Source organism: Rosa chinensis, chromosome 2, assembly GCF_002994745.2.
Source record: "Rosa chinensis cultivar Old Blush chromosome 2, RchiOBHm-V2, whole genome shotgun sequence".
NCBI classification, from domain to species: domain Eukaryota; kingdom Viridiplantae; phylum Streptophyta; class Magnoliopsida; order Rosales; family Rosaceae; genus Rosa; species Rosa chinensis.
The window spans coordinates 67,742,727-67,757,958 of NC_037089.1; the positions used below are offsets into that span (position 1 = coordinate 67,742,727).

The window sequence follows — 15,232 nt, forward strand, 5'->3', positions numbered from 1 at the left end:
AAAATATATTTAGGGTCCGATCACTATAATTACGTTGGTTCTTTTTCATACTGCAGGTTATTTATGAAAATTTGGAAATTTTTCACTACGTAAAACACACCAAAGTAGAGCACTTGATTTCATTTGACATTGGATATAATGATATATGATAGTGAATGTGCATTGATGAAAAATCTCTGCAATATGCATATGTGTGACTAGAAGAAGTAATTTAATTACCTTCTTCGTTGTGGAGTTACTGACATAATACCTTTTGAGCTGATAAAACCTTTAACTACATTCATGCTTATATGTGAACCTCACATTTCAATTCAGCTATTTAAATATGCATTTGAACATTTAATCGACTTTCATACTAATCAAAATTTCTGACATCAAGCAACAGCCCCTCAAATAAGCTTGCAAACGAGCTGTTTCCAGCCGCCAAAGATGCAAGGTGGTGTGAAGTAGTTGGTTTGGCGAAACCCTTTTCATAGAAACACGTATTGTGTTATGGCTTTGAATCCATTTTGGAAATGCAAAGGCCAAGTCTAACATTTTTAGTTAAAGTTAGCTAGGTTCTCCTAATTGAAAAATTGTAAACACACATCTGGTCAAGATACCAGATTTTGGAATGTATAAAAGAACTCTCTAGCTATATAATCCATCAACGTTTATAACCGCTCTCTTATAATGAATGAATAATATATCCGCAGCATTGCACGGGTGCCATTGCTAGTTTTCCTTAAAGCTAAGAAGTTTTTTTTTTAAGAGCTTCTTGCAGTAATCATTGGAATTGATATTGCTTTTAGAAGTGGCTGGTATCATCTCTGGCTGGAAAGTGATTCAATGGGTGTTCTTCAATGTATTTATTCTCGGGTTTTTGAGCCTCCATGGTCTTTGCGGACTTGTTGGCTTAATTGCTTGACCCAAATGCGTGGTATGGAGATTAGATGTTCTCATATTTATCATGAGGATAACATGGTTGAAGATTCTATGGCAAATTTAGGTTTGAATTATTCTTCATTGCAGTGGTTTGCTTCCCCAACTCCTATGATCTGGCTACCTTTTCATTATGATTCATTGGGTTATCCCTATCAACGGGATTGTTTTTCATGGTCTTGATGGTCTTGGGTCATTGCATTCTTCTTTTTCATGAGAGGTTTTGGTCTGGTCCCCCTATCCCTTTACTGTATTTTCTTTTCCTTTTTTTAATAATAATATTAAATGGAGAGACGGGCGGTGGGTTTCCGGATGTAGTGGTCCTCTCCTCTTACGAGGAGGGTAGGCGCCTTGTGCAATGACCACTAATAAGGGACTGATATCGCCTAATCCTCTATTAAAAAAAAAAAAAATTGAAACCTAGAAATAAGAAGGTTATGGGAGTAGTATATAAATGAAGGATCAGTTTTAAATTTCTATTAGCTTTTCTTCTTGCCACTTGGCAAGCTGAGAGTAAGTGTGAGCCTACTTCCCCAAAAAAAAAAAAAGTTATTCGTATGCAAATTTAATGACCAACCCGACCCGTTTGTTGAGGCCCAATTGTTACCAAATTTTAAATCCGAAGAAACCAACACAGTACCCACCACAATCTAAAGCTCTCTTTCCTCTTCTCCTCCCCCCACTCTGCTTCCTTATTTCCCTCATTTTCAGATCCGGTATTTCCAATCGCCGATCTCCGATGACGGAGAAGTCATGCACGCTCCTGGTCCACTTCGACAAGGGCACGCCGGCCCTTGCCAACGAGATCAAAGAAGCTCTCGAAGGAAACGACGTCGAAGCCAAGATCGAAGCCCTCAAGCAAGCAATCATGCTCTTGCTCAACGGCGACACCATTCCCCAGCTCTTCATCACCATTATCCGCTACGTCCTTCCCTCCGAGGACCACACCGTCCAGAAGCTTCTCCTCCTCTACCTCGAGATCATTGACAAGAAAGACTCCAGAGGCAAGGTCCTGCCGGAGATGATCCTCATCTGCCAGAACCTCCGCAACAATCTCCAGAGCCCTAACGAGTACATCCGCGGTGTCACGCTCCGGTTCCTCTGCCGGTTGAACGAGTCCGAGATCATCGAGCCGTTGATCCCTTCGATTCTGGCCAACCTGGAGCACCGCCACCCGTTCGTTCGACGAAACGCCGTCAGCGCAGTCATGTCTGTGTATAGGCTTCCGCACGGTGAGCAAATGCTGGTGGATGCGCCGGAGATTATCGATCGGTTCTTGGCTTCCGAGCATGATCCTTCTAGTAAGCGAAACGCCTTTCTTATGCTGTTTAATTGTGCGCAGGATAGAGCCGTCAGCTATTTGTTTTCTCATATCGATAGGATTGCTGATTGGGGCGAGCAGCTCCAAATGGTTGTGTTGGAATTGATTAGGAAGGTTTGTAGAGTCAATAAGGGTGAGAAGGGGAAGTACATTAAGGTCATTATATCATTGCTTAATGCTCAGTCCAGTGCTGTTGTTTACGAGTGTGCCAATACGCTCGTGTCCTTGTCGTCTGCCCCGACTGCGATTCGGGCCGCAGCCAATACGTATTGTCAGTTGTTATTATCACAGAGTGATAACAATGTCAAGTTGATTGTGCTCGATAGGATTAATGAGCTTAAGTCTTCGCATAGGGAGATTCTGGTTGAATTGGTTATGGATGTGCTGAGGGTACTTTCAAGTCCAAATCTTGATATTAGGAGGAAAACACTTGATATTGTTCTTGAGTTGATTACTCCGAGAAATATTGATGAGGTTGTGATGATGTTGAAGAAGGAGGTCGTCAAGACTCAGAGTGGTGAGCTTGAGAAGAATGGGGAATACAGGCAGATGCTGGTGCAAGCTATATATTCATGTGCGGTTAAGTTTCCAGAGGTGGCGAGCACAGTGGTGCATCCTTTGATGGATTTCTTGGGCGATACTAATGTGGCTTCAGCCTTGGATGTGGCTATTTTTGTGCGTGAGATAATTGAAACCAATCCCAAGTTGCGTGTTTCAATAATAATGAGACTGTTGGACACTTTCTACCAGATTCGGACTTCCAGGGTGTGTACTTATGCTCTTTGGATTATTGGGGAGTATTGTCTGTCACTTTCTGAGGTTGAGAGTGGGATTGCAACCATTAAGCAGTGTCTTGGGGAGCTCCCATTTTACACCGCTTCTGAGGAAAGCGAGGCGCAAGATGTTTCAAAGAATTCTCTGGTTGTAAGCTCGTCGACTGTCTCTTCCAGAAGACCTGTGGTTCTTGCAGATGGGACCTATGCTACCCAGTCTGCTGCACTGGAAACTGCTATGTCTGCACCTCTCCTTGTTCAAGGATCATTGGTGGCTTCTGTAGGGAACTTGAGATCGTTGATTCTCTCTGGTGACTTTTTCCTCGAGTCAGTTGTAGCATGCACGCTGACAAAGCTTGTTTTGAGATTAGAAGAGGTTCAGCCTTCAAAAGTTGAAGTGAACAAGGCAACTACACAAGCTTTGTTAATCATGGTCTCTATGCTTCAACTGGGTCAATCATCGGCCCTTCCACATCCAATTGATAATGATTCTCATGATAGAATTGTTCTTTGCATCCGTTTACTATGCAATAAAGGTGAAGAAGTAAAGATGATATGGTTGAAATCTTGTCGAGAGAGTTTTGTTAAAATGCTTGAAGATAAGAAGCACCGGGAAGCAGAGGAGACTAGAGCCATGGCTCAGATATCAAATGCACAGCCGGATGACCTAATTGATTTCTACCATCTAAAGAGCAAAAAGGTAAGGCTGCACTGTTTTTCTTGTCTCTTCCATGCTGTAAGATTACATGTTCTAAGAACTGTTTGGTTGTGTTTCTTTTTATTGTTTTCTGTTTTGTTTTTAATGTTTTTGGGCTTCGAGACAAGGATTTTTTATTTGGTCTGAAGACAACAAATTTCTATTAATGCAGTTTCCTTGTGTTCTTATGTACACGGTCTTTTTTACCATCTCATTTGAGATATAATTAAGGATCATGAAAGTCTGTCCCTGATCCTGATTTATGTTTGATGCATACTTTTATGAATAGTGATCAGAGCCGTCTCAAAGGTTTCAAGGGACCCGTGTTGGGACCGTGTACAATGTAGTATCTTGAGATTGATGTGGACCAAATTAAAAATGAAGCCTCTTTTTAATTATTTTAACATAGGATTTTGAAACTTTTTAATTAAGTAGTAGATTTCTGTTAGCATCTGTTATACAGATGTCGCTTGCTTATTTCTGTTATTATGAAAAACATAGCTGATTGCTATAGTATTAGAAGTCACCAAAAAATAAAAGAGTTAAAATTATGGCAGCTCATTTTATTATTAAGAAACAAAAAAGCAAAGTTGATCATATGAAACTGATTTATGGAGTCGTATGGAGATTGTAACCCAAAATTTATGGAGTGAAACAACAGTAAGGTCCTGATATGCAATAACAGTAAGTAGTCTTGTGATTGGTGCTTATTAGATAAAGGCATGAATATGAATCATACATACAAAGCTTATTAATAGAGACTGAGGCTAAAAAGAGGGCTACAATTGGGGGTGGTTAGGCCTAAGCTGTCACACAGATTGCACCTGCTTTAAGCTGTATGTGTAGTGACAAAGTTCAAGTCAAGTAGTGATAAAGTTCAAGTCAAATTTACATTCTTATTTTTAGCCCCTCTTTAGTTTCAGTTTGGTAGATAGTTTTTGTGTGTGTTTTTGCATCATTTGCAATATTAAGGAACAATGTGTTTCTTGATCAGTTATAATATTAAGGAACCATGTGTTTCTTGATCAGCTATATCAATTTGTAAATTGGCAGTTCATATAACTCCACCATTTTGGTGGCAAACATCTATTCCATCGCAGTTTATAGTATTGGATAGAGCAATATAGACATTTGGCAAGATAAAGGAAAGCAGAAGATAGATCAGAAACATTGGGTGAATCACATTGTTTTTTGTGTTTTTTCTAAATATGTATGTCTTTTGTAGGGTATGAGCCAACTTGAGTTAGAAGATGAGGTCCAAGATGATCTCAAACGTGCCACTGGAGAGTTTCTCAAGGATGGAGATGACACAAATAAACTCAACCGCATTCTGCAGCTCACAGGATTCAGCGATCCTGTTTATGCTGAAGCCTATGTTACAGTCAATCATTATGACATTGTTCTTGATGTTACCGTCATCAATCGAACAAAGGAAACCCTTCAGAATTTGTGCTTGGAGTTGGCCACGATGGGCGATCTCAAACTTGTTGAGCGTCCTCAGAACTATACACTAGCTCCGCTATCAAGCAAACAGATAAAGTCAAACATTAAGGTCTCTTCAACTGAAACAGGAGTTATATTTGGTAACATTGTATATGAGACATCTTCAAATGTGCTTGAAAGAAACGTTATTGTACTTAATGACATCCATATTGATATAATGGATTACATCTCTCCTGCATCATGTGCTGATATATTATTCCGGACAATGTGGGCTGAGTTTGAGTGGGAGAATAAGGTACGCTTATTTGACTTTATGCTTTGTAATATCGTTCCTGTAATTAATCTTTAGAGTTTATCACGAAGTGCTTTTGCAAGAAAGTAGTTGACGATGACCCAAAAGGTTATGATGTGTTTGTACCCGGTAATGATGAATTAGTAATGACTGTCTGTGTTAAGTTAAGGCCTACAAGAGACAGACTTTTATGATAAAACTCTAAAAATGTTTTCTGTTGGTGGTTATTAATGACGATGCTGTATTGGTTATATTAAAGTGGTTTTTGCACTTATGGTTATAGCGACAGTGATGAGTTTTATAATGGATTGTATGTAGCAATATTAGTGTTTGGAGATTTTCACCAATAATGATTACTGCAACAATGTGGTGGCACTGTTGCTCTCCCAAGTCAAAAGGGTCAAGCCACAGATATATCATGCAATATACAGTCTTGTCTTCTTTGCTAACTGCTGGTTCAAACTCTCTACAAGACAATGATCTCATGTAGCACTTTCCACATTACAGGGACTACATATTTGATATATTGTTGTGTGGCTGTTGTGCCATGCATCCATTCAAATTTAGTAATCTATCATGTTATATATATGGTTGATTTCAAACTTGGTTTCTGTTTTTCCATAAATGAGGCTCATTTAGATTGTGCTTCTTCTCAGTCATCTTTCCTGATATATATATATATATATATATATATATATATATATATTTTTTTTTTTATATCTATTTTTTTAAAAGAGGATCAAAGGATTTCACTCCTACCCCCATGGTGACTCAAACTCATGACTTCGTACATAAGTAGTGGGTGCTCTAACCACTGAGCTAACACCACTTCGTCAAGTCATCTTTCCTGATATGTTTTTTGTGAATGCGTGCTGCTCATCTTATATTATAGACTAGTGTTCTTATATTATAGACTAGTGTATTTTCCTATCACGTCAAAGAGCAGTGCATCTTTGTGTTGATAAAATGTATTCGTTGCCTGCCTGATACCAATGTCCTTTCTAAGGATATGTTTTGGACTTTCACATCCACAAGCATATCTTATGTCGGCTTTAGAATTTTTTTGTGTCACTGTTATTGTAATTCTGCCTTGCCTTGGTAGATGAATTTGGATGCTGCTATGCCTTAAAACACTTTTTTCTCCCTCAGGTTGCTGTAAGCACTGTTATCGAAGACGAGAAGGACTTTCTGAACCACATTGTTAAAGCAACTAACATGAAGTGCCTGACTCCACCGTAAGTTCAAAACTTTATTAACCGTTTGTATCATCTGCCCTGCATTTGGAAGTACATTATTTCTTGCATACATGCAGAGTCATACATAATTGTAATAAAGTCTGAAATAAAGTTTTAAATCATATATGGATTTGAAATATTCAACAAATAATTGAGGAATTGATATAGTGGTTGCCCCAAATTTACGGAAGGGGGAGATAAAAATTTAGCTATATTTTTCATTGTTATACAAGATATACAGTTCAAAATGTGGTCGTTTTCATGATTTTTTTTCATTGATGCATACATTCATGGAAGAATACTATTTCCTTTATATGTCCTATGCATCCTATTGTATCTCCTTCGGGAATTCTCAATGGATGATTGACGTTCAATGTTCCTCTCATCCCTCTCTAAAATGACACTAGGTCGGCACTGGAAGGAGAGTGTGGAGTCCTTGCTGCTAATCTGTATGCAAAGAGTGTTTTTGGGGAGGATGCTTTGGTGAATGTGAGTGTTGAGAAACAAGCAGATGGTAAGCTAAGTGGATACATCAGAATTAGAAGCAAGACTCAGGGTATTGCCCTAAGTCTTGGGGACAAGATCACCTTGAAACAGAAGGGCAGCTCTTGATTGGACAACCTCTTGCGTAATTTTGCAGCATTTATACCTAATTCATCCTTGTTAGTACTAGTCTGTTGGCAGCATGAGGGTTCGTATTATTCTTGAGCATATCCTATTACATAAATTCTTTAGAATACTTGAGCCTGGAAAAACTATCCCAAGTCTTAATGAGAGACTGATTGGAATCATAGAATTCACTTGGAGGTACATATAATTGAGCTTTTTCTTGGGAAATTGAGTTGGTTGTATACACATTTTGTTGCAGATACTTAAAAAAATTTCTCTATTACCCTCAAATAGAGAAATTTATCATGAATAAATGAGGTGTGTGCTACATGAACATGAAGATGTTTGTATGCAAATAATGTTGTGTGATCATAGGTAAAAACTGCACGTGGTTTGTGAGCGAGATTAAAAAAAAAGGCATAAGGGGGTACTGGGTAAATATGTATGTATACGGTGCACGATGATGTGTGTTTAAGATCGGGAATGTTGCTGCCCTCCCTCTAGTTAACTAATGAAAGAAATGTGACCTTCTGGATTGAGGTTTAAAAACCAAACTACCTTGTTTGGTTCAGACATATGTAATACTTGTAATGTGTGAGTTAAGGTAGTACCAAGAAGACAACAATTTGTGATGGTTGGGAATGCGAGATTTGCATCACGAGAATACCAGGCGGACAACAGTTCATTTTATGTTTGCCTTGGGAATCCTTAATATTGAACATGAAGGGAATTCAATTGTTCGAACAACAATGGTATAAACAATTTCGTGTCCATTAATGTGAGGCAGGGGGTGCTAGGAAGGTGTAAGCCAGAAACTTGGAAATGCTGACAGGAGGCGAGTGCAAAGCTCGAGGATGTCCGAAAGACAATGAGCGCGAAGTTTGGAGATATCAGAGGGGTGTGAACACAACATTCAGAGATGTCAAAAAAGCATCAATTTGAAGCTTGTAGATGCCGAGAAGACGTGATCATGAATCTCGAGGATTCTCATAAGGCATGAACATAAGGCTTAAGAATGTTTGTAAACAGTGAGTGCGAAGTTTACAGATACTCGTTAGGTGTGAGCATGAAGCTCAGAATTGCTCTTAAGGTATGAGCATGGAACTCAAGAATGCACGTAAGACGTGAGTACGAAGCTTGAGGATACATGCAAGGTGTGAGCATAAAGCTCAAAGACGTAAGACGGGAACACGAAACTCGAAGAGTCGAAGATACCCATAAAACATCAGCATGAAGCTCAAGGATGCTCATAAAGCATGAGTGCGAAACCGGGGAACTTTTAACTTGACACAACTACTCTATACTTGTATAGCAATTCCATGTATCGAATTTATCACTAAAAAGAAAAAAATGAAAACCCCATAATTATGGAGAGTCATATTCTGCTAGGCAACTAATTTTTACTTACTCATGCACAACTATAGTTAGTTTAAATTTATACTAACCGTTTCATTTCTATACTATATTATTAAAAGAAGAGAGTTTGTTAGCCAAAACAATTTTTTTTACTGAAATAACCCTCAAATATTAAAAAAGTTTAAGAAAGTTTAAATGTGCAAGGATAAAATTATAAATTACAAAATAAAAAAAATAAAAAAATAAAAAAATAAGCATTATCCATCTGTTCTCCCAAACTATCATCCACTAACTTCAACTGCCCCTCACATTTAACTGCTAAAAATTGGTTTCATTATTTTAAAATATTTTTTTTTTCAAAATTAAATACACACACAGTGCGTGTTTTCCTTCTAGTTTTTCACTATTCGATCTAATCCAAGAACGACTCAATAACAAAATGTAATTTAATTGGTTCAACCCGACCCGTTTCATCAGGCCCCCGTTACCTTTCCGGAGTCACTCTCACAGTCTTAATTTTGTAGTTACTCCCCCTAGATCAGAGACCATCCAAATCCAAACCCAGATCTGCTTCTTCTTCATCTCCCACAGCTCCCTCAGCGCTTTGGTCATGGAGAAGTCATGCACGCTGCTGGTCCACTTCGACAAGGGCACGCCGGCCCTGGCCAACGAGATCAAGGAAGCTCTGGAAGGAAACGACGTGGAAGCCAAGATCGAAGCCATGAAGAAGGCAATCATGATCTTGCTCAACGGCGACACAATTCCCCAGCTCTTCATCACCATTATCCGCTACGTCCTCCCCTCCGAGGACCACACCGTCCAGAAGCTTCTCCTCCTCTACCTCGAGATCATTGACAAGACAGATTCCCGAGGCAAGGTTCTCCCGGAGATGATCCTCATCTGCCAGAACCTCCGCAACAATCTCCAGAGCCCTAACGAGTACATCCGCGGCGTCACGCTCCGATTCCTCTGCCGGTTGAACGAGGCCGAGATCGTCGAGCCGTTGATTCCGTCGATTCTGGCGAATCTGGAGCACCGCCACCCGTTCGTTCGACGGAACGCCGTCAGCGCAGTCATGTCTGTGTATAGGCTTCCGCAGGGTGAGCAGTTGCTGGTGGATGCGCCGGAGATTATCGATCGGTTCTTGGCCTCCGAGCAAGACCCGTCCAGTAAGAGAAACGCTTTCCTTATGCTCTTTAATTGCGCGCAAGATAGAGCTGTTAGTTATCTGTTTACTCATGTCGATAGGATTATTGATTGGGCTGAGCAGCTCCAGATGGTTGTGTTGGAATTGATTAGGAAGGTTTGTAGAGTCAATAAGGGTGAGAAGGGGAAGTACATTAAGGTCATTATATCATTGCTTAATGCTCAGTCCAGTGCTGTTGTTTACGAGTGTGCCAATACGCTCGTGTCCTTGTCGTCTGCCCCCACTGCAATTCGAGCTGCAGCCAATACTTACTGTCAGTTGTTGTTGTCGCAGAGCGACAACAATGTGAAGTTGATTGTGCTTGATAGGATTAATGAGCTTAAGGCTTCGCATAGGGAGATTTTGGTTGAGTTGGTTATGGATGTGCTCAGGGCCGTGTCGAGTCCAAATCTTGATATTAGAAGGAAGACTCTTGATATTGTGCTTGACTTGATTACTCCTGGGAATATTGATGAGGTTGTGATGATGTTGAAGAAGGAGGTCGTCAAGACTCAGGGTGCTGAGCTTGAGAAGAACGGGGAATACAGGCAGATGCTGGTGCAAGCAATATATTCATGTGCAGTTAAGTTTCCTGCGGTGGCGAGCACGGTGGTCCATCCATTGATGGATTTCTTGGGGGATACCAATCTGGCCTCAGCTATGGATGTGGCTATTTTTGTGCGTGAGATTATTGAAACCAACCCCAAGTTGCGTGTCTCTATAATTACAAGGCTGTTGGATACTTTCTACCAGATACGGACTTCAAGGGTGTGTACTTATGCTCTTTGGATTATTGGGGAGTACTGTCTCTCACTTTCTGAGGTTGAGAGTGGGATTGCAACCATTAAGCAGTGTCTAGGGGAGCTCCCATTTTACACCGCTTCTGAGGAAAGCGAGGCACAAGATGTTTCGAAGAATTCTCAGGTGGTAAACTCATCTACTGTGTCTTCCAGGAGACCTGTAGTGCTTGCAGATGGGACCTATGCTACCCAGTCTGCTGCACTGGAAACTGCTATGTCTGCACCTGTCCTTGTTCAAGGATCTTTGGCTTCTGTAGGCAACTTGAGATCGTTGATTCTCTCAGGTGACTTTTTCCTGGAGTCCGTTGTGGCTTGCACTTTAACAAAGCTTGTTTTGAGACTAGATGAGGTCCAGCCTTCTAAAGTTGAAGTTAACAAGGCAACCACACAGGCTTTGTTGATCATGGTGTCTATGCTGCAACTGGGTCAATCATCAGTCCTTCCGCATCCAATTGATAATGATTCTCAAGACAGAATTGTTCTTTGCATCCGTACACTATGCAATAAAGATGAAGAAGTGAAGAAGATATGGTTAAAGTCTTGTAGAGAGAGCTTTGTTAAAATGCTTGAAGATAAGAAGCTTCGGGAAATAGAGGAAAGTAGAGCTATGGCGCAGATATCAAATGCACAACCAGATGACCTTATTGATTTCTACCATCTTAAGAGCAGAAAGGTAATGTCGCATTGCCTCTCTTGTCTATTTTTTTTTTTCCTTGTAATTAGGAATTAGAAGAGACACCTACTTAACACTCTAGGATGTTTCTTTCAGCATAGATATGGTTAAGACTGTTTCAAACTATACTTAATATAGTTGGTCTTATTGGGCTTTCTATTTGCATACTTTTACTAACGCTGATATAATTTAGGTTGACTTTAAATTAGGATGAAATATTTGCAGGGTCTCCTGGCACTGATGTCTTATCTTTTTATTGTCATATTGCACTGTTCTTGCATCCCCTCTTTAGTTTCATTGTTTCAGTTTGGTTTTAATGTTAGGCATCTTGTAAATTGTTTTTGATGTTGAGGCACAATGCTTCTGTTTCTCTGTAAATTCTCTTAGAAAGACATAAAGTGTTTATCAGTATAGTTTCTAAATCAACAGTTCAATTCAAACATTTTAAGGGAAAACAAACATGCTATTACGGTTTATAATTTTTTAATTGAGCATGATAAACTTTTGGCAAAGAAAAATTTAAAAAGAAATTGCTAGTCTGTCAGTAAATTTTTTGTTTGCATCACATAGTTTTGAACTCTTTCTTATATGCATATTTTTTCTCAGGGTATGAGCCAGCTTGAGTTGGAAGATGAGGTTCAAGATGATCTCAAACGTGCTACTGGAGAGTTTGTAAAGGATGGAGATGATGCAAATAAACTCAACCGCATTCTTCAGCTCACAGGATTCAGCGATCCTGTTTATGCCGAAGCCTATGTTACAGTTAATCATTATGACATTGTTCTCGATGTTACCGTCATCAACCGAACCAAGGGAACGCTTCAGAATTTATGCTTGGAGTTGGCCACGATGGGCGATCTTAAACTTGTTGAGCGTCCTCAGAACTATACACTAGCTCCAGAATCAACCAAACAGATAAAGGCAAACATTAAGGTCTCCTCAACTGAAACAGGAGTTATATTTGGAAACATTGTTTATGAGACGTCAAATGTGCTTGAGAGAACAGTTATTGTTCTTAATGACATCCATATTGATATAATGGATTACATCTCTCCTTCTTCATGTGCTGATGTGTTGTTTCGGACAATGTGGGCTGAGTTTGAATGGGAAAATAAGGTACGTTAGAGTCACATAATTCTTTCTGTTATGTTTCACTAACTAATGATTCAATGCTTTTGCAACAAATTAATTCATAATGACCCAAAATGATATAATGTCTTTTAACCTTATGGTTGGTAGTACTATGTTGATATTGATAATGAAGGGATGAGGCCTTCGTGACATTCACTCTCATGATGAATCTGTTCAGTGATGTTAAATTGTTTGATGTGATTGGCTATTTAATGTGGATGCTGTGGTGGTTATAAAGCTAGTGACGCATAATGCAGGAGTTGCAATCATGCTTATAGTGATATTGGTTACTTTTGTAATGTCAATATGTTTAGTGTTTGGAGATTGTCACCAATGATGATTTCTGCAACACGAGATGGCACTCCCCTAATTCAAAATAGTTAAGCCACAGATATGTCATGCATATTGCATGTATTGGAATCAAAATCTTTACAGTATACGGGTCCATCCTAACAAATCACTTTCCTTGCTGTAGTGGATACATATACAATTTAGTGGTGTGGGGCACCATGCATGATACAAATTGATCTTATAGTATAACTGCTCAATATCAAAATTGGCTTCTCTTTTCTATCTTCAGTATCTTCAGAAGAGAGGCTCATTCAGATGGTTCTTTCCATCTATACACACACACATGCACCAACATGCACACATCTCATTATATGTCTGTCTGGTTATTGTGGACTCATGTTTGCCCACATTAAATAACAAAGTGTATCTCATGCCCTTAATGAAATTTAGTTCTTGCAAGCCTGATTTTGATATGTACTTGTTTTTGGATACGTTATGTCAGTTTAATATTTCTTGTGTGTTATTGTGAATTCTGCTTTGTCTTGGTGTTTGCACTTGGATCCTGTTATATATTAAGGCACTTTTTCTCTCCCAGGTTGCTATAAGTACTGTTATCAAAGACGAGAAGGACTTTCTGAATCACATCGTTAAAGCAACTAACATGAAGTGCCTGACTCCACCGTAAGTTCAGAACTCTATAAACTGTTTTTATCATTCGTTCTGATACATTTGGAAGTAGATTATTCCATGCATACATAATCAGAGTTGTCACAAGCATAAAATATGTACGAAAAAAATGTACAGTTTTATCATATTTAACTAATACTTGAGAAGTTGACATATGGTCGTGGTTATACCAAATTCATAGAAGTGGGGGATGAAAACTGACCTACATATGTCATTTTTACACGAGATTTACAATTCAATATTGTTGTTCTGTCGACATCTTCCATAGGTGCACACATGTATGCAACATCCTTGTAAGAGTATTAATACTATCTTTATAATGCCCTATGCAGACATGTGTCATACATTTGTACTACGAGCATACATTATTAATAAAAACCTACACATTTATAATATTTAGCTACATATGTCATTTTAAACAAGAAATACAGTTCAATATTGGTGCTCTTGCGACATTTTCCATAGGTGCATTGTAGGCAGCATGTAAGAGTACTAATGTCCTTTGCATCCTGTTGTATTTCACTATTTCCCTCATGAGTTCTTGGTGGATGATTAATTTTCATTTGCTCCTCTCATCCTTTTCTCAAATGACATTAGATCGGCACTGGAAGGAGAGTGTGGAGTCCTCGCTGCCAATCTGTATGCAAAGAGTGTTTTCGGGGAGGATGCTTTGGTGAATGTGAGTGTTGAGAAACAAGCAGATGGTAAGCTAAGTGGATACATCAGAATTAGAAGCAAGACTCAAGGTATTGCACTGAGTCTTGGGGACAAGATCACCTTGAAACAGAAGGGCGGCCCTTGATTGGAGGACCTCTTGCTTAGTTTTGCAGCATTGTATACCTACTTCAACCCTGTCAGTACTAGTTTAGCAGCATGAGGCTCCATCTTTATTCACCTCACTTGTAATTGCTTTTACATGTTTCCCGAGAATCGAGTTTGTTATAGATTCTTTTTATGTTGTCCTTACCTTGGATGTTAATTGATTGCTTTTCTGTTAGTACTAGCCTGCTAGCAGCATGAGGCTTTTCTTTGTTCATCTGACTTGTAATTGTTTTTATATGTTTCCCGTTGAGGTTGTTATAGATACTTTACATTTGCCATATCCACATTATACTGAAAGTAAATTTGTTGTAATGTTTACATTCCCTCTTTGTTCATTCAGGTTGACTTTGCTATTAATTCAAGCCAGCTTTCGTTGCCTCTAAGTTGTCTTGCTTTCTATTTAAAGAATCAAATTCTTTACGAAGCTTTGAATAAATCCTGGGTATTCCAGCTTTTATGGGGAAAAAGAAAATAACCAAATGCTAATGGCCTTTTTTGTGACTAGTCAAGGCTTAAGAAATAAGGATGGTAATGTTTGTCACATCACTTTGCTGCATTGGAGTTGGTTACTTATATACGTCGAAAACTAATGGACAATACTGAGAACTTTTCGAGCATAACTAGTAATGGCACCCACGCTTTGCCGCGGGATTTGTTAATTGTTATTGGTAATAGTTTACAATCATGAAAGATATAATTGAAAATGACTATATTCTTGATCAAACTGATAAAACACCATATATTACATTAATCGGAGAGACAAACTGTCTCCAATTGAATTGTTCCAGAAAATACTTTCATATGATCTGATTCCTTCAAGCCTTTGATTTTCAAGCCTTTAATTTCCATCACCACAAACTGTTGTCATACAATATGCATCCTTTTGGACACTCTCAGCTTCCTATTTTAGCTGTTCAACTTACATTCAGCGGCATTATCATTATCTCACCTGGAGGCAACTCTCTCCTGAATTCAACTTCCTTATCTACTACATA

The 15,232-nt window shown here is 39.0% G+C and overlaps 2 protein-coding genes across 2 annotated transcripts; both read left to right on the forward strand.

Annotated features, from left to right (window-relative positions):
* The first annotated feature begins 1,559 nt into the window (after positions 1–1,559).
* On the forward strand, positions 1,560–7,605 carry LOC112187357 (coatomer subunit beta-1). Its single transcript, XM_024326116.2, has 4 exons — positions 1,560–3,715; positions 4,938–5,450; positions 6,597–6,682; positions 7,090–7,605. Exons 1-4 carry the CDS (start codon positions 1,661–1,663, stop codon positions 7,292–7,294), a joined length of 2,859 nt encoding a protein of 952 aa, XP_024181884.1. The 5' UTR covers positions 1,560–1,660; the 3' UTR covers positions 7,295–7,605.
* A 1,572-nt stretch (positions 7,606–9,177) lies between these two features.
* On the forward strand, positions 9,178–14,572 carry LOC112187358 (coatomer subunit beta-1). Its single transcript, XM_024326117.2, has 4 exons — positions 9,178–11,306; positions 11,913–12,422; positions 13,324–13,409; positions 14,013–14,572. The coding sequence occupies exons 1-4, from the start codon at positions 9,258–9,260 to the stop codon at positions 14,215–14,217; spliced, it is 2,850 nt and encodes a 949-aa protein (XP_024181885.1). The 5' UTR covers positions 9,178–9,257; the 3' UTR covers positions 14,218–14,572.
* Positions 14,573–15,232: the final 660 nt, after the last annotated feature.